This window comes from Ictalurus punctatus, chromosome 12, assembly GCF_001660625.3.
Source record: "Ictalurus punctatus breed USDA103 chromosome 12, Coco_2.0, whole genome shotgun sequence".
Lineage (NCBI taxonomy): Eukaryota > Metazoa > Chordata > Actinopteri > Siluriformes > Ictaluridae > Ictalurus > Ictalurus punctatus.
This window is the reverse complement of record NC_030427.2, coordinates 9,810,553-9,831,846: the sequence shown is the minus strand read 5'-3', so window position 1 is coordinate 9,831,846 and position 21,294 is coordinate 9,810,553. Positions and strand designations below refer to the sequence as shown.

Here is a 21,294-nt window from a genome sequence, read left to right as displayed (position 1 = left end):
AACACTTCAAAACCAGAGAGGTGGGGTAAGGAAAACAAGAATGTACGTGTAATATCTGGATGCTTTATAAGTCTTCCTGAGGTTCATTAAGAGTAACCGAATAAAAATAAACTAGACATGAATATATTAGGCAGGTCTAGTTATATTAGCATGGTTAATGCTGGTTAATATTATTACTAAAATGATGTGTTATTATAAAGTAAATCATAAAATATATTTAATATTTGGCATATACATTTATTATATTATATTAGAATATATTAGATTAGATTATTTGTACAGTATGAATTCTTATTGACATCATGAATGCCATCATTTCCATTACCACCATATTACAGCAAAATATAGCGCCACCTGTTGGTAAACTGTTTCATACAGTAGTACGAGTATGATGAGTATGGGGATCCAAATAAATATATACCCTCTATCAATAGACTTAGGGTCTTTGTAAAAGGTTTCATGCTTCATTATGGACGACCAGGTTGCCAGATTGTCCACACTAATCACCAATCAATCAACCCCGAACTGTACTCCAAATGGAGATTAATCCATGGAAAATGATACACAAAATATACAGAGAACACTGTTAGTAAAGCGGGTGCTGTATATATTTGTTTTCCATGGGATCCCAAAAGACAACGTGAATTAATCTAGGTGAAGAATGGATTAAATGGTCAACAAAAAGAAGTCCACATGAGCAAAAAAAAAAAAAAACAAAATCTATGATCAATAGAACTGGTTAAAACTTAGGTCTAGTCCACACTAATACAAATATTCATGTGAAAATACATAACCCCTTTTCCTCTTTCGGTCCACAATGAAAAAGTGGATAAGAAGAAGTGTTTTCTTCGATTTCTATGATTGAATAGTGTTTTTTTGTTTGTTTGTTTGTTTGTTTTTTTAGTGCAAGCACCAGTACTTTGCGTTCACTTCTTTATGACAAATCCCTGCATACTCAATACTGTTATCGACCGCACAAATCTTTTTGACTGCTGCTTAACCTAGATATCTTCGCTTGCATTCACCACATCAAACTGCATGGCAGAAATAGCTCGATCTTTGTAGTGTAGCTGCACATTGTGCTCAATATAGCCTTCTATCATTGGGGATGGGAAACTTTTTTATATGCTTTATGCTTATATATACACGTGTGTGTGTGTGTGTGTGTGTGTGTGTGTGTGTGTGTGTGTGTGTGTAAAATACTGTAGTAAGAATTATACAGACCTGGCAACCCTTGTTTCGTTTTGACGTTGAGAGGCGGTGTGTGTGTGTGTGTGTGTGTGTGTGTGTGTGTGTGTGTGTGTGTGTGTGTGTGTGTGTGTGTGTAGTACTACCCTTTGATATTCTGATACCTCCTCTGCTCAGAGAGAGGAGGATCCACGGCATGCTTTACTTCAGACCAGTTGCTGAATGGAACACGAGCGGAGCAGCAGCGTCTTCTCTCTCTCCCTCTCTCTCTTCTCTCTCTCTCTCTGTCTCAATGAGAACACACTTCCCTCACATCTGTCCATTATTTTTGCACGGATATACTGCTTATTCCACGCACGAGAGGAACATTTTCCTGGAATATACCGTATTAGATTTAAAATCTGGATTACCGGATCACGTTAATTTAAGGCTGAAACCCCGGGACTGCGTTGTGTTTAGACCTCAACTCCGCACGTTTCTTCACTGTTTTTTTTATTTTTTCTTCTTCTTTTTTTTGCGGCGTGATGAAAATATGGTACGAACGTGAAATGCATGGTTTGTGTTTGTGTGTGTGTGTGCGTGCGTGTATGTGTTGCTATGACAACTGCTTCGAATGCCTTGTCTTTAGATATAGTTTGATACTTTGTATTATATGAGTAATGATTGTTGAGCTGCATTGCAAGTTTTCATTTGCAGGCTGTTTGTGTGTTTATCTCGCGGCTATTATGTTCACCCATGACTACAGTGCGTGAATGTTTTTGTTTATAGGTCGGAGGTGTGTTATTAGGCTAAAACTCTTTGATCTCCCTGAGTAGTACCACTCGATCACTGTTTCTAAGCAACATGGCAAGTTCAAAAAGTTTAGAGATGCACTTTTTTAGGAGCGACGGTCAGGACGATACTGTGCATCATCGCGATATTTCATGTTTAGTATATCGATAAGGATATGCACAAGGAAAGCGGTGTGTCTAACACGCTTGTGTGTCTCGTGAGGCTCTGAGACAAAATCAGAAACAAGCAGCGCTTTCTATAAGATCGGGAGACACTTGATAGTCTGTTATATTTCTGACAATGAAGCAGTGAGTCATTTTGACTTGTTGTATTGACCTATGAATCACACGTAGGGTCACTTTTAGGGGTGCTATGACATCTGTCTCGTCTGTCCTACACCCTATATCACATAGGGTAGCCTACATGACTATAAAACAGCTCAATTGTGATTCTTTAGTAAATTGAATGACATAACAAGTACATAACGGGGATGTTTGGATTTAAAGAGATGGATAGAGAGCGGGTTTGACTCACTCTGTTGAGTCCAAACGGTCAGTCCACATCTGTCACACTGGTTGGCAGAAGAGAAAAAAGTTTTCTTGTAGCCTAATGGATGGATCATGGGCAAGCGTTTCTCTGTGCGTCGACATTTACCTGTCTCGAGATCTTCTGATGTTATTTAATAAATGCTCAACATTGCTCACGCGCCGTTCGAAGTGTTTCTGAAGTGAAACTCGGATGTGTTTGTGTTACAGAGACGCTCGACGCTGCTCGGCTCCGGTCGCCCCTGAGAAGTGATCCGAGGTGCACTTACAGGCGCGCGGAGAGGACAACGGAGCCATGAGTCGCGCGCTCATTGAGCCCGTGACCACCAGCTTCCGGGAAGACGCGCCCCGTCCACCGGTACCGGGAGAAGAGGGTGAGGAGGAGGCGTCGTCGTCGTTGTCGCGTTGCGATCCGTCCGCCTATATGAAAATCAAGAACGCGGTGAAATCGGCGCGCGCGCCGCGGAGGGATGAGGACGGCCTGGGCGAGCCGGAAGGGAGCGCGTCGCCAGACTCGCCGCTCGCACGGTGGACCAAGTCGCTGCGCTCGTTGCTGGCCGACCAGGACGGCGCGCACCTGTTCCGGACTTTCCTGGAGCGTGAGCGTTGCGAGGACGCGCTCGACTTCTGGTTCGCGTGCAACGGCTTTCGGCAGATGGACCTGCAGGACGCTAAGACGCGCCGCGTGGCGCGAGCCATTTACAAGCGCTACGTGGAGGGTCGCGGCGTGGTGGCCGAGCACCTGCGTGCGGCGACGCGCGCCTGCATCCGCGAGAGCGTCAAGAAGCAGCGGATCGAGCTCCGCATGTTCGACCAGGCCCAGACTGAGATCGAGGGCGGGCTGGAGGAGAGCGCCTACCGCGCTTTTCTCACCTCGGACATTTACCTGGACTACGTGCGCTCCGGCGGCGAGAACGCTGCGTGCGCCGGCCACGCCCACGCGCATGGCGGCCTGGCGAGCCTCGAGCTTGTGTGCGGCTACCTGCCGCCGCTAATCGAGGACAAGGAGTGGAGCTGCGGCGAGCTGAAGGCCAAAGCGCTGGCGGCTGTGGTCGGGCTGTCTGCCGAGACGCTGCGCGCCACCATGACGCTGCGCACCGCAGACTGCAGGTAAAAAGAAATCAATAAATATGCTTGATAGATTACCATAAGTCCTAACAGAAACAGAATGCGTGTGATGTGTCATTTTTTTCATTTATATCTAAGTCAACATGACTAGATTTGTTTAGTCACAGATCAGATCATCAGAGAGGTTTTATCAGATCCTGTGTTATCAGTCTCTAAAACAGATCAATCTGCCTGTGCTTACTACTGTACTAGACAGTTCATTGGCTGTCGTTAGAATAGTTGTTTAATGATGATGACTACGTGTACATGTTAAGTTATGGTCCGCTTTGTGACTTTCAGGGCTTTGGGTTAGTAAGCTATTAAAGTACATAAATGCCCATGTGTGATGATTTGTGATTGGCGTCATCAGTTGTTCCTCGGGCGAAGAACAAGCGCTGAAAGGTCTGCAAGTCAATCAGGTTGACTTACTATTACTAGACGATATGATGAATTCATAACCTCGCTCTCGGGTAAACACAAACATCAGCTTGCAAGTCGCAGAAGACAAGCTAGGAATACGTGAGTCGACTTCGCCAAAAGATGATACCGATGACGGGGAAAACGTTTTTACAACGACGTTATCTTGGATAACTTACTCCTGCTAGACAATTTAATACCTGCATAATAGCTGCAGCCATCTGGTGGTCTGTTTTGTCATTTTGAAGTGCAATTATGTGGTGAAATATGAACGGTATGAAGGTTGAGTGAGGGGTTGAGTCCTTTCTAATGACTTTTTTGTTTTTTTGTATGAAATCGAAGGCAGCAGATCCAGCCCCATTGATTTCATTTGTTTAAGCAGGTCATTAGCCTATAAACCAAGTCACCAGAAGTCAGCGTGGCTAGACTTGTATCGGAAAACCGGTGGCAAAACATCTGAGATTTAAACACCAACACGCCAACTGCTTCCGTTTACCAGTACGAGACAATTCTGTGACCTGTCCTGGACAAATAATAAATAAATAAATAATTTTAAAAAAAAACCACAGATCATGGATATGAAATTTAAAGAACGACCACACAGGAATGTGTGGCAAAACATCACTACGATTAAAACACGAGTCCATCTGCTTTGACTTAGCACTACAAGACGATTCAGTGATCTGCCCCGGACGACTTAAAAACCTTCATGGATGTGAAATTATGGCACTCTTGAATGCAGCCATCTGGTGGTCTGCTTTGCGCTTTTTGAAGTCAGACTTTGCGGTTTTGAGCCCAAACCCGATACTCAGCACTCTTTTACTGTGGTGTGTCTGTATGTACACTAATGTTTAGGGACAGCCTTTCACTCCACACTCATTAGTTATGCTGTTGAAGTGCTTTAAATTGGTGTGTGTGTGTGTGTTTGTGTGTCTGAATGTGTGTCTGTGTCTGGTTTTCTCTCTCTTTCTCTTTCACATCTCTCTCCTCCTCTCACTCACACACACACACACACACACACACACACTCACACTTGAGCTGCAGAAGGAAGATATTTTAGTTTTGGTCCAAGATGAAAGATAAGAAGTTTTCAAGGAAGCCTTTGTGTTCTGTTCCACAGACGTTTCCAAACGCAGCTGCGCCGCACTGACACCGAGCTCCACGTTAAAAAAAAAAAAAAGAGAGAGAAGAAAAAAAAAAGAAAGAAAGAACTCTGGGTTTTCTGCATGATTTTCAATCAAAGCCTGGTTTTAATAGCACTGACCGAGCTGGTCTTAGTACATCCACACAATAAAGCGAGAGACATCTGGAAACAATTACATCGCAATGCACTTGAAGTTTTTTCCCCCAGTCCTTTGTTGTGTCTTAAAGACAGATCACTGGAGTAAACAGAACGCGGCCGCTCTTTTTCTGGATTTTAAAAAGTGGGCAGATGAAAAGAGCTTAAGCAAGAAGCATGACCAAATGGTTCCAAACTCTGTGTGTGTGTGTGTGTGTGTGTGGCTGCCAGTACATAGACAAAGTGTGTGTGTGTGTGTCTCAGTGGAGACAAAGTGTCCTGCCGCTGCTGTTATGAGGAGGATGGGGGGTGTCGCTGACATAAGGGCATCTCTGCTTCTTCCTGCTGGTGTTTTCACTGAGAGCGAGAGAGAGAGAGAGAGAGAGAGAGAAAGAGAGAGAGAGTGTGTAAGAGCGACTTGGGGGGTGTGAGGGGGAGGCACATCCCTCCTCTTTCCCCACGGCCTGCGCCAACTCTGTGTGTGATGGAGTTTTTATCTGACACATGTGGAACTAATTTCAGACATCCCCCCACCCACCCCCACCCCCTCTTCTAAAGAGGCTCCTTCTCCCTTAGAATCCTGTATCTCGCTGCTTTTTGGCCGGTCCTACTTCTGCCTTTTATCTCTTTCTGAAAAATATCTCTGATAGAGATTAAGCCAGAGAGAGGGAGGGGGAGAGAGAGAGAGAGAGAGAGAGAGAGAGAGAGAGAGAGAGAGAGAGAGAGAGAGAGGGCCCAGCTGAGTGTGTGCACAGTAGAGTAGGAGGTCAAACTTGGGCTTATGGTTTTAGTCATGCTGTGCCTCTCTCTCTTTCTCTTTCTCTACTTTCTTCTCTCTCTCTCTCTCTCTGTCTCCTCTTTTCACACATGACCCGGTGTAGTAGGCATTTCTCATAAAGTTCAGCACTCTTTTTCTCTCTCTCTCTCTTGCTCTCCCCTCCCTTCTTTCTGCCAGGGAAACAGGAATGCAGCACAGCAGGAGAGAAGAGAAAGACAAAAAAAGTAGAGAGAGAGAGAGAGAGGGAGAGAATGAGGGAGGGGTGGAAAGAGAAAGCAAAGCGTTGGAGTAGAAGAGTGCGGGAAACTTTTTGATCCAACCCAAACAGTGAGGTGGGGGTGTAGACAGCAGAAGTAGGGGAAGTGGTTGTTGGTTGTTGACATACTGAAAGAGCGAGATATAGAGAGAGGTACTCAGAAAGAAATGTGATAAAGGGGCATGTGCGCAGTTTCATCATACGTCAGCGGTAAAGGAAGTGATGCGACAAGCAGTGTGTGTTGTGATGATTGAAAGTACAGTCCAAAGCGAGGAGTTTGTCTAAACTTCGAATCTAAACTCCGAATCAGCTTGATACTGTAACTAATATGGGTTGGCCTGTGTAATTTGTAAGCTGTGCAGTTACAGGTAAATAATCAGCGACGGGGTTGTGTGAGGTGGACTTTATTCCTTTTATACCACCGCAAATTGATCAAATTGTCAAAATGATGACCAGTTTTATTTTCTTAATTAATAACACTTACATATTAGATGTAATGATGAAATAATGATGTTTAATATCACTCGTATCAGTTGCTCCGCTCTACAGCCTATTTATTTTTTCCTTCCTATTAATACAATAAGAAAAACAATGCAGCTCGTCATGTTACAGAGAAACCGAGAGGTCCTGAAGACTCATCAGTTGAAAAGCCCCGACACTGGATGCTCCTTCCGTAAATGTTAAAAGAACATCGAAGCACCATCGTCCTTACAGAAAGCGTCGTCATATCGACCGTTATACCTTTTGAAATAAATAAGTGAATTCATTAACACTGATTTGTGTGCAAATCGAAGTGAAGTCCATACGAAGGAGCCGTTACTATAGAAACCATAACCAATTACGATGCACATTTAATATATAAACCTGTGATTTTGCTTGCAGCCAGGACTACAGAAAATGACTCAACACCCTCCGCGCAATCAGATTTGAGAATTTGATATCATACCACCGCGTCACTACACCTGAATCCTACCGAACAAAAGTTCACCTAAGAGTTCGATAGTTTGTCTGTAGTCTGCGCATACAGCCTGAATCCATTTTGAATCGATGTACTGATGTTGGACTTTTACATGTTAGCGGTTGTCTTTCTGATGAGACCGAACAAAGAGAGAGCGTATGCTGAGTTGTACTAATGGCAACAACTTTAATATCCTGAGCGTATACTGACGACCCGTTGTGTTTTCAGGGCTCAGAAACGAGGAGACCCGGCCAGTCCGTATTTTGTGAACTCGGGTCACGTCGTGGCTCCAGCCAGCAGCGCTAACGACAGCGAGGTGTCCAGCGACGCCACCACTGACGACTCCATGTCCATGACCGACAGCAGTGTGTAAGTGCTACGTCCATCAGAACACACTCTTGCTTCATTCCCCTCTGGCTCGAACCCCTGGTTTGACGTTTTTCATCAATCCTCCGTTTGGTTTAAAGAAGAAAAGATTTCAACAGACGTCCATTTGCGCGAAGAATGAAGTGCAAAGGCAGTTACGACAGCTGTTATGACAGTGTAACAGCTGTACTGTGATTAGAGAAAGATTGGCAAGAAACAGGAATTGGAAGGACTTGGGTGGACTTCTTGAGAGCAGTGTCTCGCGTAGGTACGGGAAGTAGAGATAAGTGTGGAATTTGATTTCGTACAAAATACTGCACAAAGAAACTGAGGGTTAAAAAAAACGCCACCCGTGACACCTTTGTTCTCGTTTCAAACAACTATGGTACGAAAGTTATACATAGTTTAACAGTTTAGAACATTACAGGTGTGGCTGCGTTAACAGTAATGCTGGCTCGGCATACGGTAACCCTTAGGATATTATAGTACAAACTAATAAAACCACGGAAAAATCTGGGAAAATGGTAAAACCTTTTGAAATTGGAAATCTTTAGAAATCATCATAGCACCAGGGAACGTTTAGTGCTGCTGGACTTCCTGCTGATGTTTGGTGTAGATCGGATTTGGATGGCCACACATGCTAAGTTTAAAAGGGCTCCGATTTAGATTTAGCATATCGCTCAAATTACAGGACTGTGTGATGTTTTCCCAATCTTCACCTTTTTTCACTTCATCGTGGCCGTTTTTTTTTTTTTTCTCTCTCATCATTATCTCAATGTTTCCCTTTTCTCAAATCTGCACAGTAAAATTAGCCATTAGCCCTTAAGTCTGTCTCAGCGAGAGTGGGAGAAGGAGGGAGGGGGCTTTGGCGTAGCTTGAAAGTGAGGCTTTGCCCACTCGGCACCGCTGCGGTTTCCCAGCAGCCTTAGCGCGATGAGATCGAGTGTCAGAGCACGTTTGGTCGGCAGCCGTAGACGAGCGCATAGACCTCATTCCTGGACCCGCAGACGACTCACCTGGGGTTCCCAATGCTGGGATTAAAATCACACTCCCTCCTCGTGACCCCTAACCCTTTCATCATCCCACACACACACACACACACACACACACAAACATATACACACACTATCCAGTCCCCCTCCTTTTTTCAAAGGAGCCTTACGTGGTTTCAGAGAGGATGAAAGGCCGAGCTGAATGGCGCTCTTGGCCCATTGTTTGGCTCCCAGAGCTTCTGGAGGGAGAAGGGGGGGAGGGGGGGGGGGGGGGGGGTTGTGAGAGCAACTCAGACCGCTTTGAAAATTAGTTGCACGACTGAATTGTTGGTGGGGGCATGTATGGCTTCCCCCTGAAGAGAGAAAAAGAGAAGCCTACTTTCATTCACTCCAACATTGCTGTGGTTTTTAAAGAACTTCAAATTATAGAGAGGAACAGACTATCCGTATCGCTAATCCATCTGTTTGTGTTGGTTTGCACGCTTTTAAAAAGTAGGAGTGCATACACACTGCTAACACGACTAACTCCAGCTGAGCGCTAGTAACCCCTAATTAGCATGATGTCATTTGCATAATGCTAATTGGAGGCTACTGGTATTCATCCATGAGAAATGCGGTCCATTGAAGGAATTCTCCCAGAACCGCTAACGTGGCTAACAGCCACACGTGTAGCATGTAGCATGATCTCGGCTAACTGATTAGCTTTCGGTTATTGTTTTCGATCCTGTTAGAATTATTTTGTTGTTGTTGTTGTTGTTGTTGTTGAACTACTAAACAATTTCTCTCAGAACTTTCCATTCAGCTCAATCAGTCTACATTTGGAGTATGGATGAATAAAACTATTTTCATTCACTGAAGTATTACAAACTAGCGATAAAACTGTTGAAGCTAAAGGGTCCTGCCAAGTTCTTCACAGATGGTTGGAGTTTAGCGATTTCTTTGGCTGTTTCATGAAATAAGTCTCACGTGGGGTTTTTTTTCTTTCTTCTATCGCTTGGACAATGCGATATCTACGACAGTTTAAAAGGCGCAGCACAAATATGAATCGCCGTTTGAGATAAAGGCATAAAACCCCGGGTTAGGGGTGATTTTAGCCTCATTCTTTTTTTCTTTTTTTTTTTTTTTCCATGCTTATATCTTATTTATGGATGTACTTGGACTCTAGGGAATGCGGCAGTGCCAACTTCAAACATTACCTTATCTTACAAACTGAGCTTTTGATGTTGCTGAGATCAGAGGAGCCGTGAGATGCTGTTGCCAAATGAAGATGGCAGGGAGCGCATATGCGCATGAGTGTGAGATTTCAAAGAGAGAGAGACAGACACACAGAGAGAGAGAGAGAGAGAGAGAGAGTAGCGTTCAGGATAGGTCATGCTCCATAGAGTTGAGCTGTAAATACTGAAACAGCGGTTGACAAAAATGCATTCGGACACAGACAAATCACAAACGGAAACGTGCCGATTAGCGCGTTTCATCTCGACTGAAGGAAAACGTCAGGCTCGTCGCTCACTCGCCGGTCCTAAATGTTTAATGTCGTTCATGTCTTATCACTGTCCAAATGGTTAAAAGCATCCCTCCATGCAGAACACTTCCGAACGAGCTCATCAGCATCGTTATTAAGTCTCTCTGCGTGTTTTTAGGATTAGCAATCAGAAAGTGACCCCCTGCCGAGCAGCTCTGTGTTTGCGAAAGGACTGCTCTGGCCTTTGATGGCTCTCTCATGCCCTCGGCAGGGGACAGACCGCCGATGTTGACGTTAGGCAGTAAACGGTGGCCCCCGGGGTCCCATCTAAAATCATTAAGGAGAGGTGTGTTGTGTTGCTAATGCCCTTAATGTTGTAGAAACTGAAACAGGGGGTGGGGAAAGTGCAGTAAAGGCAAGGGTTACTGGATCTGCTGTCAAGGGAGAAGGCTGTGGTATGCGGCCTTCAAAGCAAGAAAAAAATTCTCCAATAATAAAACATAATGGGTCAGCAGGTCGCGTCCAAACCAAACGAGCCTTACTTTTGTACTTCGTGGAATTGAAACTTAATGCAGTGTTTAGTCTGAAGATTGTTGTCTCGTGGTCTTATTATTGTTGTTTTTTTCCTGAACAGGGACGGGATCCCGCCATACAAGCTGGGCACGAAGAAACAGCTACAGCGGGAGATGCACCGGAGCGTCAAGATCAACGGACAAGTTTCGCTCCCCCACTTTCCGGTAAGATTCGTTCTCCCTGTCTCTCTTTCCTCTGAGATCAGTGACTCCCGCCACTGCCAGCTGGGACCTCTCCCCCAAGTGGGAGCACTGTTTCTATTTCTCCGAGCTCGTGTTTTGACAGAATATTATATTCTTCCGCTCATTTTCATATAAAAGGCTACAAATGAAAGCCTGCATTAGCATATGCATTTTTCCCCCTCCTCCCCTCTTTCAGCCCCCCCGCATGTATCTCCATAGAAATAACACTCTCGCATCCCTGCTGCTGTTTGAAGATAAAGATAAAGGTTCGATTCGGATTTTAGATTTGGATTCCGGTTCTAAATTGATATGATGCAACTGAAAGACGGGAAGAGGAGGAAGGGCGAAGCGCAGGGGTCAAGTGGTCAGGATCTGGAAGTGAGAGCAGGAGTCGATTCTCAGCACCCTTTGATCAGAGGCTGAATGCAGGCAGGCGGCTTGTGTGGCTTCTTTGGTGACAACCTCCAGCCGAGAACCAAACCCCAAACCGACCCCCCCTCCTTTCTACTCCGTGTGTTTTTGTCGCAGTAAACCTCCTCCTCTTTCCACCCCTCTCCTCTCTCTGATCTCCCCATGGTGTAGGGCTCAGCATGGTGTATTTGGTAGCAGGAGTTGTTTGGAGACTTGCTTTTGGGGTTGAGTGTTCACTAAGGTCGGAGGTTACAGTGGCAATTCTTTTTAAAAAAAAAAAAAAAACCAACTATTTTCTGTGAATTTAGACAGTGATGGACTGCACCCCGAGGCAAAAGTTTGCCCGGAAACTTCTACACTCTTTCTTTTTCGCACAGAAAAGAAAAAAAAAAACAGGAAATGGGGCAAAGCTGTTTTAAAATCCTCTCAAAGTCTGGGACAACTGTCCTGACGTGGCTTATTCACGGTCAGGAAATAGATTACTTCTTCACGTTGTGATCTCCTACAGCCCCCACTCTCCAGCCTCATCCCTCTCTCTCCATCTCTCTCTCTCTGCCCTCTTCCTCCCTTTTTTCTCCTCTTCTTTTAATTTTGTCCCCCTGCTCTTTTTTTCTGTCTATCTGGCTTTTATTCTGGGATTTAAAAGCCTGTGTCGCCCCCCACACCCCCTTCGCCCCCACTCCTTGCGTGTGTTTGATGTTTGACAAGGGTTCTTTGAAGCTGGCTGACTTCAGAGCCTCCATGCTGATGGCATGGGTGGTGGGTGTGTGTGCATGTTTTTGTGTGTGTGTGTGTGTGTGTGTGTGTGTGTGTGTATTGGTCAGTCCAGCTCTCTTGCCCAAGGCTGGCGGTACTTTTGGCAGTTGCCATTAAAGTAAGAAGGGGAGAAGTGAGAAATGAAGAGTGTTGGAGGATTCAGGGTCAGGTCAATAGCTTGAGATGGAAATATAAAGAAACGCACACTCTTATACTGTATAGCGATGTAACACCCCTGATACGCCCTCTTGGTTCATTTTAAGACCAAACAGTAGAGTGTAATCCTTCTCTTGCATACGAAGGCAAACTATAGTAACTATCCTGAGGAGAAAGGACTCCAAAATGTTTTAAGTGTGCAACCAGATGTGCTGTAGGAGGATTTTTTTTTTTTTTTTTTTTTACAGCTGGTCCCATAGACTACTACAGATGAAACTTTTATTTTCAGTAATAATTAAATTTCTCAATTTGTTGTTACTGCATTGCCCCTTTCATGGCGATGGCGAGCAGCTCACTCTTAACTCGTTCTTTCTCGTCTCGCCTGTAGAGGACGCAGCGACTGCCGCGAGAGATGGCTCCAGTGAAGCCGTCTGCGTTTGCGGCAGAGCTGATCGCCCGTCTGGAGAAACTGAAGCGCGAGCAGGACACGCTCAGCTCTCTAGAGGAAAGGTTACAGCAGATACAGGAGGTTAGTAACAACCAGGATGTTCCAGTATGGATGGCATTTATTTAATATAGGCAGTTTGGCTGGAAAAGGATAAAATCGCTCCACGCCTGATCCTTCGGCTCGAACACACAGCCGCACCTCATCACACTCAATTATTGCTAGATGAAAAGCCTCTTTTGAGGCAGGACCTTAGGGCAGCTCTTCTCCTAAGTGCCTAACCCTTTCAACCTCTTAAACCATGTGACCTCTGATCTTTGAACTGTGTAACCTTTTGGCACCTCATTGGCCTTATTAGTTGTGCCTGTGGTACTGACAAAAAGTGTCCGCTTTATATTTTTAGAAGATCCGACTTGCATTGATTGTCTCTGACAGACATTACTAGTCTGACATTTTATTAAAGGAATATTCGGTTGTTGTTTTTTTTAACTTGGTGATTACCACAGGCAAGAATTCTGTCCTATTTCTATTTACAGAGAACACTCGTTTAATCAAGAATCATTTATAATCCAAGCTTCAGGACTGGAAAACGTGTCCATTTTATAAGCTAGCGATGCAATAAATAAGAGATCAGTTTGAAAAATACTGGACTTTTCCTTCATGTAATGGCTGAAACTGTGGAAGAACTCTCAAGCTCGCGGGACTAAGCGTCACTATTTCAAAAATTCGAACGTGTTCTTTATCCTCTTAAATATTGAGACTTGCCTGATTTCTTTTGTGCATAGACTGGAAGGATAGTTTATCATTTTAATTTTTAATGACCAGCAAGAAGGTCTGATAACTTACCTCTTTGTGCTCTGTATGTGTGTGTGTGTGTGTAGGAAGAAGAACGAGATGACAGTGAATTACCTGTAGTCGTCCCCCAGCCGCCTCCCGCTGCTCTCAGCCTCCTCTCCTCCGGATTGTGCGATGAAGACCCTCAAGCCATTCTGGATGAGCACCTCTCCAGGGTCCTAAAGACCCCAGGGTGCCAGTCCCCTGGCATACCAGGCTACTCGCCTCGCTCCCGTTCCCCTGACCATCATCATCAGCAAGGCTCTACCCCCAATCTCTTACCTAGTATGCACTGTTCTGTACCATCCAAGACACCCGGGATGGCTCCGCAGCCCTCCACCAAGCACATCCATCACCACTACATCCACCACCACCACTCTGCTTCACCCAAGAGCAGGGAGGAAATGGAGGCTGAGGCGGCGCACCGAGTGGCGCAGTGTCTAGGCTCCTCCGGGTCAGATTACTGCTACCAAAGGTGCCACAACTCAGCCGATCTTCAACAAGGGTGAGTTCTGGAGGTTTAATACATCAAACGGATCTCATACATGAAAACATAACCAAACATAGCTATGCCTATTGGGGATCTCGTAGGCCTGATTTCCTTTTGCTCTTGTCTCTAGGCGTACCAGCACGTTGTCTAAGCGTCCCAGTAATATTAGTGATGGAATGAGTGGTTGCAAGTCAAGCGAAGAGGAAAGCAGCTCACCTCTGCTCCCCAGAGATGGTATAGTCCGATCACACAACGTGTGGCAGTGGATCTTGGAAAGTGAGAGGCAGAACAGGCACAAACCTCACGGGTGAGTCACATGAGCACACTTTATAGCTGTATACCTCTGCGTATTATAGAGTAATCACTCACTGAGTGAACCAAAAACAGGCAATGAGTCAGAATATTGGCAGCAGGCGACAGTGGATATTAAAAGTGCTAGAAACTTAGACTCGATAGTGATATACATGAAACAAGGCTTGGAATTTCACACTTGGATACGACACCCAGTAAGACAGTAAGACAAAGTACATCTGCTAAAAAACATAAAGCACAAAGAACGTTGGCCAAAGAATTGAATCTGTCATAAAATGTAAAAAAAAATATATATATATATATATATATATATATATATATATATATATATATATATATATATATATATAAAATTTAAAGGCAAAATTAACAAACAAATCTTCACTACAGTTCTCAAGGCCTGAAGAAGGTGCACCCAAGCGACTTGTCTTCTAAGACGCCCTTATGGGGTGGTGGAGGAGTAGGTGGTCATGCTCGAGCACACCATCCGGGTCACCCGTTCGTCCAGGATCCCACTATGCCGCCCCTCTCTCCACCAAACACTCTCACACAGCTCGAAGAAGCCTGCCGAAGACTGGAAGAAGCCTCCAAACCCACTAAACAAAGGTACAGATTCAGCCATATTCAATATTAACATATATCTCGAAGACTGAGTTCACACCATGATTTACAAAGATAAAAATCGTCTCAGAGTATATGCTGATGGTCATCCAGTACGTATTTTTTTTTTTATTTTTTTACTTCAGTGTTAACTGAAAAAGGTGTTGCTGTGACAATGCCCATTTTGCTTTATTTTTCAAGATGGACCATCGTAGTTTTTAACTATCCTACTTGTCTTAATCAACCTGGCGTTGAATTGGAAAATCAGAAATACTCCGTATTGTATTGGTTCATCCCCAGCAGACTTTCTATCGGGTTAGGAAGAAATACGGACCAAAACACTTCACGATTTTGACTGCGGCTATGTGATGTGCAGCTGAACGAAGGGAACATCAATACTTTCTTGCAAAGTCATCTAGGGTCCAAAAGTGAAAAATATCAGTTCTCTGAAAAATTCCGGTTCGGTGTTATTTGAAGCTCAGTTCTGTATTCTCACCTAATGCATGACTCCATCTGTTAAACCCACAGACACTCAGCCTCCAGCCTGCAGAAAGAGAGAGTGCATCCGTCTCTTTTCTCCAACAGCAGCTCGCCTCTCATCAGCCCTGCCCTGCAGATGGACGAGTATGTTTATTCATTTGCTTTTATTTTTATTTAAGCAGGCTAGCCTAAAAGACAAGGAATTAAGAGGGATCTGGGTGTTTCTAAACCCACATGAAGTTTTTTTTAGGTTTAACAATCCCCGAAATATTTTTGTCGCTCGTCTCAGTGTTCTGTGGTGATGTTTGATGTCCAGCCACAGCCACCTGACAGCCAGCGCATACACACACACACACACACACACACACTCTTCTGAGCTTTAATTGGCTGACCTTTAGCCAGCCAGCTGTCTCAGGGCGAACCATTGCCATCTGAAGCGGCGCTAACAAAGCCCTGGAAGTGAATGAAAAGCTTCACAGCTCTTTTGGGGGCTTGCCCTTTGGCCACCCCTGCAACACATGTTGGTCCAGGCCAGCCCTCCGAGCCTGCCACCGCACCACTGTGCACAGGTTGAGCTGGACCGTCACGTTAGGATTGGGGGGAGGGAGGAGAAAGGCAGAATTGAAAGCCTGTCGGAGTCTCTTAGCGAGAGGTCAGATTAGTGAAAAGCCCAGACACTGACACAAAGGCCCATCATCCATCAAACTCGGGAGGGCCCTCGCAGAGCCGTCTCACGGTGCACAACAGCTCCTGCTGCCTTCAGACGCAACCTAATCACATGTTACGCTCGAGAAAAGGCTCCTCTCTGCCTCTGCTGGCTTGGCTTTCCTCATCAAGGACACACTTTCACAGGAGAAAACCCAACTCAGCATGAAAGTATACTTTAAAAAAAAAAGATTAGGTGAACCGTTTGAGTGGGTTACATTTACTACAGTTTTTACCACTGGAAATGTCACCAATATCGTCTTGTATCCTCGACAAAAAGCATACAAATATCATGTACTATTATTTAATATTAGGCTTAATTGAGGATATCAAGGTGACCTTCGAAGCTTTAACCCATCTGTATTTCTTCTCCAAAGGTGGAAGGAGCAGCGGCGGCTGAGTGCCGGACACTCCAGCGCCCACTCTGGCTCGGAGCTGGTGGTCACCTATTTCTTCTGTGGCGAGGAGATCCCTTACCGCAGACTCATGAAGACCCACAGCCTCACTCTCGGCCATTTCAAAGAGCAGCTCCGCAAGAAAGGCAACTACAGGTAAATTCGGTTGCTTTATTTCAACAGACGCCTGTTTGTTTGGCGTCCACAGAGCTGAAAAAAACAAAACAAAGACCAAATCTCTGTAATTAAGATGAGATGTCTGAGATGAGAAGCACATCACAATCAAAAGCATGGGGAGAATTGGGGTGGGGTGGAGGAGCAGATTGCGTCGTGCACATGGATCTGGTCACGTCAGCCCCCCGATTCCCACGCTAAGGCATTCTTAACAAGCATGGCTTTGCGGCCCAAACCCTATTATTTTCTGCCCACTGAGTTGCTGCATTTGACAGCCTCTCAGATTCCTCCCGGGATTACATCAGCCACAAGCCCTTCACAAACGCACATCTTCAGCATGGGCAGCGCTTTACAGGACCAAGAGTGCCTTTGAACTTGGACGTTAAACCTGAACGCTCTCAAACAGAGGCTTAGGACATGTCTAGACAATGGCTTTTGTTTCTAAATGTCCTAACAATAGCAGCACTCATATGCAACGATCAGTTAATCAGGAGAAGCTATTTCCACAATTCCTGGACGAAAAAGTCCGACGAAGTTCCCATTCAACGGCAGCTTGATCAAAGCAACTTATGTTATAACTGTTGCGTTGATCATTAACCTACGTAAATTCTCCATGTTTAAAATCATTAAAGTGAGTCAACACTGTAAGTGACATTGCAATAATAATATCAGTTACGTTGTTATAATAATTATGATCGGTTCTAAATACATAGAAGTTTTAGAATGTTTATAAACAAAAACAGTACAGAAATTATAGACCAGTCCGGATGTACTCATACTTTCAGGGATTAAAAACCAATTTTTGCTTTATCGAGTGATATAACACCAAGCGAATCGACACTGCGATAAGAAATGTAAAGGGTTAAAGTCATACTCAGTGTGCTTGAGTTGTTAGTCATCAATACTGCCGTTCACCAAAGCCATAAACTCAGAAATCTTTATTTCACGTATTTCAATTATTTCTATAGCGCTGTAAAACCAGCTTGCCAGACAATATTGATACCAGATGCGACGACAAACACATCGAACATGTTTCTTTTTTACTCTCCCTCTACCTTTTTTTTTCTTCTTCTTGGCTCTTACGTTCTCACTTCACCTTCGTTCGGATTCTCTTTGCTCTCGTTCGCTTGGGAGAGAGTTTAATTCCCTCTGAGAGATGAGGATATGAAGGCTAGGAAGGAGAGGAGTGTGGTGGAGATGAAGAGGAAGATGCTTATCTGTGCCAAGGTTACACAGGCTTCAGCGCATCTCTGTGATATTCCTAATAGAGGCGTACGTACGGTATATACAGAATACAGAATGCAATAGAAATCCAGACTACATCAGAATGAGGGAAGCGAGAGAAGTGGTTAAAAAAAGAAAAAAAAAAAAAGAAACAGAAAAAAAACGTTTGGGGGTGTGGAGGGGGGACAAGTTTACACACATGCTGTTTGTGTGAGTTAGTCAGCTTTCACCCATAAACCCAAGCAAGCTGTGGAATTCCAAAGCTGTCCCACACATGGTGCGAGTCAGGCATTTTTCCATTACAAAGCCAATCATTAAATCTTCCCCGCTGATCCCTGCTCCTTTTTTAAAGAGACCTCAGATCATTAGGGGCTCAGCGTAGAATAGGGCCCCAACTGAACCTTCAGTGCTGTCTTTGTGTCAGGGTCATGTGACCTTTGACCTCTAGAACACCCTTGAGGTCACCGTGCAGCTCCCTGGTTTTACTGTCAAAAGGCCAAGGCTGCTATGCGACTCACTCCAAACAGAGAAGGCATTTTGTAAACTCCAGAAACATTCCGTTTTTTGTTGTTGTTGTTGTTGTTGTTGTTGTTGTTTTGTCATGTTGTATTTAACTTGAGATGTTTACACGACCTGGAGAATGTCTGCGTGTCTCTGCAGGTCTAGTCAGACCCAGCCTTATTGACTTGTCCGCTTTGGCCACAATGGCATTAGGAACACCTTACGGAAAGAAAATAAGTATTGAAAATGTATATTCACCAGGCGTCTTTTCTTCTATTTTGTTGAAGGTACTACTTTAAGAAGGCCAGCGATGAGTTCGAGTGCGGTGCCGTGTTCGAGGAGATCTGGGAGGACGGCACGGTGTTGCCTATGTACGAAGGGAAGATCCTGGGAAAAGTCGAGCGCATGGACTGAGCACATCTCGCCATCCGGCCAGCCGATTGCTGTACACCTTTTAACAGTTATCAAGCGCCGGGATAACAAATGAACTTCCACCATCCAAACACGCTGTCAGCAGGAACTTCAGAAACAAAGCTAGCCGTCCATCAGACATCAGGCAGACAGACTCCTTTGGCACAAATGCGTGCCTTTTTAAAGCTACCTAGAGTTAATATATTTGAAGAGAAAAAAAAAAAAAAGACCGAATGGGATGTGATGAAGCGATTGAAGGAACAATAATAACCAATGAAGATGAGCACAAGACCTTTGTTTTTTCTAACCACTCCGCCTTAGAAAACAATTTTGAGCTGCTGCATGGAAATAAAACCATTGAAGGTGCAGATTAGTTCATCACGCTACAGCAAGTGGACGGAGCCTATAGTGCATCATCTGCTTTATCTATTGAACTCTGAAACATCTATACATGCGTATATACATACACGCCTATGTGTATATATACATGTGTCCTTGGAAGATGTTTTTATTATCTTTTTTTTTTTTTTTTTAAGTATTTATTGAACTATATTATCCTATTTTTCCTGACTCTCACGTCCACCGAAAGGACACGCTGCTTAAAACACACACACACACACACACACACACACACACACACACACACACACACACACTCTTCCCACTCCTCTTAAAACACATTTCTGATCATAATTTGCTGCAATGAAAGCTACCTGTGCAGTAACTACTTCTTAAGAGTTTCATTAGTAGACATTATTAGGTTCCCATTGCCAGTAAATTTCATAAGATCATCAAGTCACTGTCGTAGCTCTCACTTTTAGCTGCTGAATTGTCCATAACTCGTCGTCCGGCCTCTACTGAACGCTCCAGTATTAGTCATGCAAGGTTACCAGGCGTAAGACATGATACTGGAGATCTTAAAAAAGTAAAAAAAAATTAAGCGACCTTCATGACTGAAATTATAGTCATATGGGCCGTCGATTATAGAAAGCTCTTCTTGTGGTGCCTTTGTTTGTTGGTGTGGAGTTTTTTTGTTTTGTTTTGTTTTGTTTTTCCGTCTGTCTAAAGGAATCGTGAGTGTATTGGAAATTGTAATCGTATGCCTGTTTCGCAAGTGCAATCCTAATTTAGGTTTTTAGAATATGATTTCTATTATTAGAAATCACTATTGACATACGAATTTCACTTTGCATTTACAGCCTGCTGGTTATATTGCCTAGGCACACAATTACAACTCTGGGATTGTTACTAATAGCAAGCTGAAGGTACCAAAAAACGGCAAAATAATTTCCCAACTTCCGTATAATCCCCTTGTGAACCTGCTAAATTGCTAGTGCGCTGCAGTTACCATATAGAGCACGATTATCTATACGTTACAGCTACACACTATCCGAGTGCAAACCGAGCAATGTGAATAATGATCTGTAAACATACCGTATGAAACGAATCTGAAATATGTTGCAAGTTACAAATTCCGATGCCCTGTAAGTCATAAAATTGTGATTGTATGAATTGTGACATATCACTTTTTGGCAGGAAATGAACTCTTATACATTGCAAAAATGTATGCAACTTCATAGGTCACAATCACAGCTTACCATATCCATACCACATTCATACCACATTTTCTAAGATAATCTCATACTGTAGGCCTATATTACGAACGCTCCATTGTGAAGGGGGGGTTGGCGTGGGAGGGGGTTAGGGCACTAAAGTTTATCTGATATCAGTGCAGCACCTGTGCCTACATGGACCATACCATGTGCTACCCTGTTTCAGGGTGTTATATTCCCTTGGTTTTTAGAAGGGCTTTATGTTTTGAAACACTTTGTAAGCTTTTAATAAATATCATTTACTTTGTTTTGTTTACTTCATTTTATCAAATCTGTAAATTATACATTATACAAAGAGTTTTCAGTTAAAGATTTTACTTTGAGCTATAATTATTGTAATTATTAAAAGATGTAGCTTTTATTAATAAAGTTTTATATTTTTCAAATTAAAGAAGAAAAAAAAAAAAATACTTGTAATGGTCTTCATTTACTTCTTCTAGAGACTTGGTTTGTGGTGTCGCTCCTGTCCTCATCTCAACACTGTAACTGTTAAGAAAGTTCACACGCAGGTTATATATGTAATTGTGGTTATATGAAAGTCCAGGGGATGTGGGAATCACCTGGACACCTCAGAACCCTTTTGCTACTAGTCCTAAATGACAAGGATTCCTGGCAAATTAGCCAGGCATTTCAGCATTTATAGTAACACCTGCATAACTAGCGTTCTTTTTCACCCTTCCTCTAATTACTAGGGGTGGTGAGAAGAATTTGGGTAACATGCCATAGTGTCATGAGGTTGCTGCAGTGCTCTCACCTCTGGAAATCTGGAGCAAGTGAATAGTGACTTTCAGGTAGCAGCGCCACCTGGTGTAGCAATCCTCTAAATAGTGCTCATGAGAATGAGACGTTCCTCATGTCATAATAGCAGCTGGACGTAGCCCCTCTATAGGCCATGGTGATGATGTCCACCAGC

The 21,294-nt window shown here is 43.9% G+C and overlaps 1 protein-coding gene across 3 annotated transcripts; it reads left to right on the top strand.

Moving 5' to 3' along the window:
* Positions 1-1,371: 1,371 nt before the first annotated feature.
* On the top strand, positions 1,372-20,801 carry LOC108273124 (axin-2). Of its 3 annotated transcripts, XM_017482155.3 has the most exons (11): positions 1,373-1,723; positions 2,715-3,614; positions 7,528-7,668; positions 10,754-10,856; positions 12,586-12,726; positions 13,524-13,981; positions 14,097-14,273; positions 14,669-14,884; positions 15,407-15,502; positions 16,441-16,614; positions 18,645-20,800. In XM_017482155.3, the coding sequence occupies exons 2-11, from the start codon at positions 2,800-2,802 to the stop codon at positions 18,769-18,771; spliced, it is 2,448 nt and encodes an 815-aa protein (XP_017337644.1). In that variant the 5' UTR covers positions 1,373-1,723; positions 2,715-2,799; the 3' UTR covers positions 18,772-20,800. The 3 variants fall into 3 exon arrangements, with proteins under 3 accessions (XP_017337646.1, XP_053540128.1, XP_017337644.1); XM_017482157.3 differs by lacking the exon at positions 7,528-7,668 and having other exon boundaries at positions 1,372-1,723; positions 18,645-20,801; XM_053684153.1 differs by lacking the exon at positions 12,586-12,726 and having other exon boundaries at positions 1,372-1,723; positions 18,645-20,801.
* The last annotated feature ends 493 nt before the right edge of the window (positions 20,802-21,294 follow it).

What these genes read in the sequence shown, in the direction of transcription:
- LOC108273124 (XM_017482155.3), top strand. Translation starts at nt 2,800, where the DNA reads ATGAGTCGCGCGCTCATTGAGCCCGTGACCACCAGCTTCCGGGAAGAC. An exon ending in CTGCGCACCGCAGACTGCAG is followed by an intron (nt 3,615 to 7,527) that starts GTAAAAAGAAAT and finishes TTGTGTTTTCAG; the next exon opens with GGCTCAGAAACGAGGAGACC. An exon ending in TCAGCCGATCTTCAACAAGG is followed by an intron (nt 13,982 to 14,096) that starts GTGAGTTCTGGA and finishes TCTTGTCTCTAG; the next exon opens with GCGTACCAGCACGTTGTCTA.